The 9,627-nt window shown below is 34.4% G+C and overlaps 1 protein-coding gene across 1 annotated transcript; it reads left to right on the top strand.

Moving 5' to 3' along the window:
* Window positions 1-7,650: 7,650 nt before the first annotated feature.
* Window positions 7,651-8,919, top strand: LOC18100994 (senescence-specific cysteine protease SAG39). The gene is made up of 2 exons (XM_006380426.3): window positions 7,651-8,206; window positions 8,298-8,919. The coding sequence occupies exons 1-2, from the start codon at window positions 7,714-7,716 to the stop codon at window positions 8,885-8,887; spliced, it is 1,083 nt and encodes a 360-aa protein (XP_006380488.3). The 5' UTR covers window positions 7,651-7,713; the 3' UTR covers window positions 8,888-8,919.
* Window positions 8,920-9,627: the final 708 nt, after the last annotated feature.

Below are 9,627 nucleotides of genomic sequence, written 5' to 3'. Positions count from 1 at the left end.
CTTGGTGTTGGACTGATCCTTATTAGTTGGCCAATTAGGTTAGTACATTGTGGTCATGTCCATGAATCGGGTTGTGAATTTGATGGTTAACCTTGGTTGACCGGGAGTGATTCAACATGTTGTCTTCTTAATATTAAAAAAGAAGAAGATGTCATCCTGATTTTTTTTAAATCGACCCAATTTTTTCCAGTCATTCGAATTTCCTTTAGCCTTACCAATTGACTAGGTCATATTGTGTGCAAGACAAGCAATTAAGTCACAGATTTCAAGGTTGATCTTTTAGGATAATTTCCATCTAACCTGCCTATATATATATAATGTTCAAGAAAACGTCACTAAAAAGGTTTTTTAAAAAGTTTGGACAACATCATCTTATGGATTTTTTGAGTCATACCGGGTTTTGATTGAGTCAACTTTATACGTTATGAGTTTATGCTTGTTGTTTAAAAAAAGTGCTTGTAAGGAAGTTACTAACACCTCAAATCAATACCCTCAGCGAAGCGTGAACAACAAAACTAGTTAATAAAAACGAAAAGAGGTGATGCTTTTACTGTGAACTACCTCACAAAATAGTATTCATTGCAATAGTATTTTTATTTTAAATCTTTTATATATATTTATTATCCTTTAATATTTGATTTATTAGAGATTGAGCTTCATGATTTATTGTGGTTTGCTTTCTATATGGTTATTTAAGTCTCATGACTTGTGTTACGGGTTTAACAGGTTAACCTGGTTGACTCAAGATTTTTTTTTCAATTTCATCCTTCAACATTAGGTTGATCTAGATACGAGTTTTGTAAGTTAACTTGGGTTGAATTGGGTCATTTTACCATGTCCCTTTTTTAGATTGATTTCTTATTTCCAATTTCATTATTTAATAATGGGTTGATTGAGAATTGTGCTTCATAATTTATTTCAATTTGTTTTATATGGGGTTATCCCAGTCTTATGACCCGTGTCGCAGGTTTGACAGGGTAACCTGGTTTGACCTATGTTCTTTTTTCGGTTTGCTTTCTATGAGGTTGTCTCGGTCCCATGACCTAGATCATGAGTTTGGCGAGTTAACTCAGATTGTTTTTTTATATCCTTTTTTAATTGATTTTTTTTCTTTTTTATCTTTCAACATCGAGTTAATTAGGAATTGAGTTCATAATTTATTTTGATATACTTTTTATATGGCTATACAGTGTGAATTTGACATGTTAACTTTGGTTGACTTATGTTATTTTTTAATTGACTTTTTTCAATTTCATCATTCAATATTGTGTTGATTGTGAATCACTATAAGAAAATTGACGAATACAAATGGAAACACTGATAGATTTTTTACGTTGGTATTTTGTGATGATTTTTACCGACCGAATTTGTCCATTGCTAACTCCATTGGTAAACACCGATAAAAATATATTGTCGATATATACTGAGGGAATCCCAATGGAATAGAAGGAATAAAAAAACCAAACAGTACGATGACATGTAAGTTTTTATAGACATCGTTACCGATGAAATTACAGTGACGTGACATTGATACAGACAGAATTGCCGATGGAGTTACCATCAGAATAATTCCGTCGATAAATCCATCGATAATATTTAATATATGACCTGACGTTCGACCCCCCCTCCCTCCCTTATTTGTCTGCAACAAAACAACCCCCCATCCCCTCTCATCTTAACACAACTCATCATCTTGCAACTTTTCCACTCACAACAACACTCTGTTTGACATCATCCATGTTTTGATTGAAATTTTATTGAGGATTTTCCATCTTAAGTAAGCAAATCTATCCTTTTTTTAATTTGAACACAATTTTAAAATGTTAGTTTTTTTATTGCATATTTTTGTAGTATATGTATTTTGTTTGTGTGTTTACTTGTTTTATTGTTTTTTCTCAAACAAACTTGTTGTATGGATTTATGATTTTGTACATGTTATGGTATATTTTAGATTTTGTAAAATTATATTTGTTTGTAAATTGTTGAAACTTATGTCGAGTTATCCACTCAGGTGTGTCTTGATGAAATAAATAATGACTTGTTTAATGAGTTCATTTTATATTTTATCAATTTTATTACCAAGTTGTAATTTCTGTAAATGTGTACAAATTTATATCTACATAGATAATTGATAATAAATTAAGAAAAATATTAAACTAGGTTGAATAATCTTGAGCTAAACTAATTTTTTTGCATATTTATTTAGTTAATGTAGTTAATTAATACATACTGTCATCATTATTTGATATAGGTTCGATATAAGTGATGGATGATCGTATATGGATGTATTGAGATTCATCCTAAAGATTGCAGATGATGGATTATTGTAATGTAATTCAGGGTTTTATTAATTACACAATATCTAATCCGATAAATATTAGTGGAGGTGGTATTAGGTGTCCATGCAAGAGGTGTAAAAATAAAAAGTTTCTCGATCCATATATTGTAACGATGCATCTTTTTTTTAAAAAGGTTTATGGAGGAATACATGTGTCGGTATGCATATGGAGAACCATTTGTTCCCCACGAGACTATGCTAGTGATTAGTACTTAAAAGTGCATTCTCTTTAAGGCTTTATATCATCATATTGCACTTAAAGTATCATTAAATTCCCTAACTTAAACATGTTTTATAATAACAAGTCTGATAATATAAGATAGCTTTAATTTATGGTAAATGTTCATTTTAAATGCAGACATATCTCACAATTTAAATGATTGATTGATGTGATTAATTATTGAAAGTGAAAGGACAAAGAAAAGGTAAGCTTAGAAAAGAGATGTTGGTTCAATTCAAACTGGAACACCATTCAGTCATTGGGTCATATCTAGAGCCGTAGATCTTGGATTTCAGTCTAGTTTATATAAATAGAAAGCTAAGACATAGGCCTAAAACATTCATAAGAGTCCAAGATTCAATCCTGCCGTTTTGGAGTCCAAATCTTATCATAAAAAAAGAAGCCCGAATCTGTCCTGCAGCCCAAACACTGTTCAGTGTTTAGTCTATATCTCGGGTTCTAGAAGTTCAAATGAGCTCATTCATCTTTTGGTGGAAAGCTGAGACAGATTTCTACAACTTTCATGACACCACTTTGCCAAATTTTGATTGGAACAACGCCATTTCATCCAGAAAACAAATCCATACCTAAACCACCAAGTCCACTAAGCCAATAGTTGGCCACTAATTCAATAGTTAATTACAAAATGAATAGTTTTTTTTAGCCTATAAAAGGAGGCATTTGCCATATATTTAGGCATCTTGGTTTCCAGATCAAGATCATTTTCTTGCTTTCTCTTTTTGTAATGTTCAAGTTTAATTTCATGTTTTACTTTCATTATCTCTTGTTTATGCTTTTCATTTTCTTTACTACTCTTAGTTAACTTATATCATAATTATGTTCTTATCTTGTTTATTTATGTTCTTCTTCCTCATTACGTCTAGGTAAGTTAATTATATCAAGGTGAAAATGTTTCACTAATGGTGTTAGAATATGTATAATACAAACTCAACATGGATTTCAATGTTTATATCCAAGAAAGTTTGTTTTTAATATGTCTTATCTTTGTATCTTACTAATTCTTAATACCTTACTTGTTAAATGATTAATTTAGATTTGTGTTGTATAATTAACACTTGGTACAATAAATGTTTGATCCTTTATAGTCTTCGATCGACATCGTTGTTATGAGAGGAACTTGATTTGTTGTTGACATAAGTTAGCATCATGAATTCCTGATAATATTTAAAAGTATGATGTTACTAAAATAAGATAATTAATATGATCATGTTAAAAATTTATAATGAACTATTAAGGATAAATCATCCGAGTGGAACCTTTGTGTGTGATTTCCAGTTGAATAATAAAAAGAGTTTATACTATACTTATTTCTAATACCATTAGTGGATCCTCTAGCCTTGACAATTATTTTTATCATTTTTTAATCCTCACATTAATCTCACATCTCAAAGATCTATTTAATTCTTTGTTTTATTATTATATATATATATTATTTGCAATTTATATAGTTGACCTCCCTGTGGATTGACCTTGGTCTTGCCGGGTTATTTATTACTTTGACACTCCTGCACTTGGGATAAGACATCAACTCTTTGATCGTGTCAAGTTTTTGGCGTCGTTGTCGAGGAGGTAAGTTACTGTATAAATTATATATTTTATTTTTCTTTTCACTTTTATTGTTTTTCTAATTTTTGTTTCTTCCTTTTCCTTTTCCTTTCCTTTTTTTTTTCTGCACTTGCATGAGAGTTTGGACACGCACATTAAGTGGTAGACTTTCTAAGAAATCCTCATCTTCTTCAGAAAACATGGCCGAAGAGGATAACCAGTCACTTCATAATGAGAATAATCGTGTTAGAACACTAAGAGACCACATAAATCCAACAAGAACAAGTGCACCATCATGTATAGTTTTCTCTCCTGAAGCATCTCAGGAAGTAGATGTTATTGAAGATACATAGAGAAAATCGTGTTAGAACTGAATTTGTTTTAATCAAAATAGTTTATTTTTTATTTAAATTTATGTAGATGTATAGGGAAAAATCAGTTGCACGTCATGAGCACAAGATCATAACTAGTTCTTCTAGCAACGATGATAATAACAATGTGTCATTAGGTGCTAACCAAGAAGAGGCATATGAAGCACATGCATTGACTCACGACGCTGCCTCTTCGAGTGCGGTTCCACAACATAGAGGTGGTGTCCTTTCACAGCGGGATTCATTCACTCGCAAGTACAAGTCACAGTGAAAATACAACATCTCAATGTAAGTTTGTTTTGCTTTGAGTTGGTTTACATTTAACAATTTATGAACAAATAATATTTCATTAAATTTATCAATTTGCAGGTTCACAAACATTGAGGTTGCCCGAATAATAACATCGACATTTAAATCATCGATGGAAATTCTATTGTTTCAATGAAGCCAGGTTTTCAAACATCCTGAATGGAAACTGCAGGTCGATGCATAGTTTACAAGATTTAAGATTAGTTTTAACTTAAAATTTTTAGTATTTATTATGTTAATTCATTTACTTTATTGAAAAATTATTTATTTTTTTTAATAAATTTTTACTACAAGGCTAAATTTGAGTGGGATAGAGCAAATGATAATGTAACGAGGAGAGTTTGAGAGAATTATGCTGTAACTAGGTAACATAAAAAATAGTACGACTTTTTTTTTAATTTCACATATTAAAATTTCATTTGTCATTTACTCACATATAATATATTTGTATTATATAGGTTGCGTGATTTTTGGTATGAAGCAAATTTTTTTTTTTAAAAATATGCCAGAGAAAGCGCTTTAGCAGGTTGGAATGACGTGACGATTGGAAAGGATTTCAGGCTGCCATACATCCTGGAGAATATATGGGTGAAATATATTCAGCACGTGATGTCCGAGCGTTTCACACTATGCATACATTTTGGTGTGGGGAACCGGAGTCGGTAAATTCACGGTTCGGTTACAACGCACACTAGCAGCTTCGTTCCATTTGTTTCACATGCGAAGCGTAAGATTTATTTTAATCATATTTATTTTTAATTAATTTTTGTTATTTATAAACATATTTAACTGAAAACATTTTTTTTCTTACAGGCTACGTCACTTAGAAGTGAGCTAAGCCCAATGGAGCTTTTTATAGAGACGCACGTGCAGAGTGAAGACCGCCAAAAAAGGGTGTAGCAGTTCGTCGACAACCGAGCTCAACACTTTGCGGTACATTGGTTTTCAACCATTTTATTTCTTAAGTTATTATTTTCTTGAATTTGATGATTTCATTTTTTTATTTCTAGGAGACATGTAATAGCCGGTTGAAGGAGAGATATGAGGACGATCCTTCGATCCACCTGGATTTTGATTTGGATTTGTAATTGGAGGCAGGATTACCTGGTGGACCCGATAGAAATCGGGTGTACGGACTCTCCACCACTACGGTCGAGAACCTGCGGATGACCCATAATGTTTTAACCGTTGGGATAGAAATCGGGAGCTTGCAATTGCTATTGAGCACTCAGTCTCCAGAGTTCGCGGTCTTGTTAGATCAATGAGTGCAAGAACCATAGTTTTGAAAGCCAACCCGGTGGTCGACCCGGTTTAATGATCGGGTCACGGGTCAGATGGGTTGACCCGGGTCAACAAAAAAAATCAAATAAAAACTTCAATAAATACAATTCCCCTCTCTTATCCCTCTCTTGTCAATTGACTTTCCAACTTTCAAACCGCTTTCCAGCTTTCCATTCATTCTCCAGCTTTCCAATCACAAATAAACATTCTTTTTTAATCAACAGCAAATAGGCATTCTCTTTAAATTGAGAATAGAAGGTAAAGAGGAAAAGAAAATCTTAAAGAAAGAGAGAGAGAGAGAGAAAACCCATGGGCATCAAAACAGAAAACATCAGCAATCATGCATCAACGAAAACACTGATATTCACGCACAAAACTTTGAAGAGGGGCTTTTCCAATCATGTCTTGATGCAGGATCTGATAAAAACCGGGGATGTTGTCTTTAATGGAATCTACAGGAATGAGCAGGGATCACTACGAAGAGGATGCCGTGTTTGGGGTAGAGGTGTATTACGGGCAGTCAGGCACAGGAGCTATGCGATTGAAATTGCTTTTTCTTGTTATCTCTGTCTGCAATTTTGCATCCTTCATCCTTCATCTGCATCGTTTTGACTTTAAAAGGCCAAAACGAACGACGTCGTTTCCTGGCTATGTATATATATATATATATAAAAAGAGACCGGGTCTTAGCCGGGTTTGTCTGGGTCGACCGGGTTTCGCCGGGTCAACTCCTCGATGGGTTTTTACTTAGACCCGGACCGGTCCTAGGCCTGGGTCGGCCGCGTCGACCCGCCGGGCCGGTCCAGGTTTCGAAACTATGGCAAGAACGTACAACCCATCTCAATGAAAAATATAAACGACTCTCTACGGATTATAAAGAACTTGTGCACCCTTTTATTGGCCCTATGGTCCTGGGGATGACCAACCTCCTCTTTCTCCTCCAGCGTCGCCTTTGTTTTAGTTTTATTATATTTGAACAAATAAATTTGTAATAAATATTTGAATAATTTATTTTTACATACTTGAATTTTATATAAATTTATTGAAAGTGTCTTTCTTTAGTATTTTTTTTTTATTCTTGTTGCTTCTTTATATATATATATATATATATATATATATATATATATATATATATATAGCCATAGGATCTTCAGTTGTAATTAAGTTGATTTTATTGGTTCTTAAACTTTGAAAAGGTAATACAACCTCTTTTAATGTGAAGTTGTTAGAACAAATGCTTGAATCTTTGACAATAATGTTTATATTGCTTCGTCTAAATTTATTCAATAAATAAATATATCATATTTACTAATAGTTACAGAGAGACTACCATTTTCCTAGTTTTTTCTCCGATGCAGTAACTTAAAGGAAGGCCGATTCTTGTTACAATCTGAAAGTTTATTTAAAACTATTCACTTTGTGAATCAAACGGCACGGTAAGAGTATTTTTGTTTTCTTCTAAAATTAAAGATGGGACTAAATACTATACTCACAAGCCTAGCTAATATAAGGTGTCAAAATTAGAACATTTGTAAGGGCACGCATGGTTGGAAGGCCTGTCTTGTGGAGCATACGAATTGACCGGAGCAGAGTCCCTATAAAAACCTCATAGGGTGCGTGAAGATAGTATGCCTACCAGCTTACTCATTGCTTCCCCAATATACCAGCTACTAATACCAAAGGCTGCCATGAGATTCACTAAACAATTCCAATTTGTTTGCTTGGCCTTGCTCTTCATTTTGGGAGCTTGGCCTTCTAAATCCACAGCTCGAACCCTCCTGGATGCACCCATGTATGAGAGGCATGAGCAATGGATGACTCAGTATGGGCGTGTATACAAGGATGACAACGAGAGGGCGACCCGTTACAGCATATTCAAGGAAAATGTTGCACGCATAGATGCTTTTAACAGTCAAACCGGCAAATCTTACAAACTTGGTGTCAATCAATTTGCAGATCTTACAAATGAAGAGTTCAAAGCTTCACGCAATAGGTTCAAGGGCCATATGTGCTCTCCACAAGCAGGTCCTTTCAGATATGAAAACGTTTCCGCAGTGCCTTCTACCGTGGACTGGAGAAAGGAAGGAGCTGTAACCCCTGTCAAGGACCAAGGACAGTGTGGTAAGTGCCTTTCCTTGTTTTTATAAGAATGAGATCTTACAGAGGGATACTTTTCTAACCTTTGTTTTGTTTGTGCTGAATCAAAACGTAGGTTGTTGTTGGGCATTTTCTGCAGTGGCAGCCATGGAAGGAATCAATAAGCTTACGACTGGTAAATTGATCTCCCTTTCAGAGCAAGAGGTTGTTGATTGTGACACTAAGGGTGAGGATCAAGGCTGCAACGGTGGTTTGATGGATGATGCCTTCAAATTCATTGAACAAAACAAGGGTCTAACAACTGAAGCTAACTACCCATACAAGGGAACAGATGGCACTTGCAACACTAACAAGGCAGCCATCCACGCAGCAAAGATTACCGGGTTTGAAGATGTGCCAGCAAACAGTGAAGCTGCACTGATGAAGGCTGTTGCCAAGCAACCAGTTTCTGTTGCTATTGACGCTGGTGGATCTGATTTCCAATTCTACTCGAGTGGCATCTTTACAGGAAGTTGCGACACTCAACTAGACCATGGTGTCACTGCTGTTGGATATGGAGTGAGCGATGGATCAAAGTATTGGCTAGTGAAGAACTCATGGGGTGCACAATGGGGGGAAGAGGGATACATACGAATGCAGAAAGATATATCTGCAAAGGAAGGACTATGTGGCATAGCAATGCAAGCCTCTTACCCCACTGCCTGATCAGATGTTTCAATATCTGAACATACGGCATATACTATTATTGATGGTTATTTCTGCCATGTAAGATAATGTGCATGCTTGCTTCTAGTAATCTCTCCTTTTTCTTATTTCATATCTCAGCAAGAACTCGTAGAAGCCTCCGATGCTAATAACGAGTCTGTATATGCTATTGTTACTGTGTAACATATACATGAAAACTATCTGATTTTATGTCTTCGCATAATTTCTTCAAGGGAACCATCCTTTACATTCTCTACCCTTTTCACTTTGTTCTACAAACTTTCACTTCCATAAATAACAAACAAATAATTGAAAATCCTAAACCATACAGACAAACAAGACATGCATTGATATACACCTAAGCGAGCATAATGAAATTCTTAAAACTTGTACATAATTTGCCAGAATGAAATGAAGATGGACTAGCTACCAAAACAGCATGTAGAAGACAATTTGATCTCTGTAAAAGTTGTAGCTTAGTGGTGTACTATAACAAGATGTTGAATTGTCGGCACGCATGTAACCAATTCTATATTGTAAGAAAAGAGATGGTAGAAAATGTGAAAAGTGAAGCAGCAAAACTTCTATTCAGACCAAAACCAGAAAGCAAACTTGTATTTAGTATTGAATAACCTTTTTAACAGTTTGTATAACTTTGATTGTATGTAAAGAACAAGTACAAATGAAAAAACGAAAGTAACTATTTTCCGGCTGTATTTGACATCTATTGAATAAAAATG

This window comes from Populus trichocarpa, chromosome 7, assembly GCF_000002775.5.
Source record: "Populus trichocarpa isolate Nisqually-1 chromosome 7, P.trichocarpa_v4.1, whole genome shotgun sequence".
Taxonomy (NCBI): domain Eukaryota; kingdom Viridiplantae; phylum Streptophyta; class Magnoliopsida; order Malpighiales; family Salicaceae; genus Populus; species Populus trichocarpa.
Note: the sequence above shows the minus strand (reverse complement) of the source record. Positions and strands in the feature narration are given on the sequence as shown.

What these genes read in the sequence shown, in the direction of transcription:
- LOC18100994 (XM_006380426.3), top strand. Translation starts at nt 7,714, where the DNA reads ATGCCTACCAGCTTACTCATTGCTTCCCCAATATACCAGCTACTAATA. An exon ending in CAAGGACCAAGGACAGTGTG is followed by an intron (nt 8,207 to 8,297) that starts GTAAGTGCCTTT and finishes ATCAAAACGTAG; the next exon opens with GTTGTTGTTGGGCATTTTCT.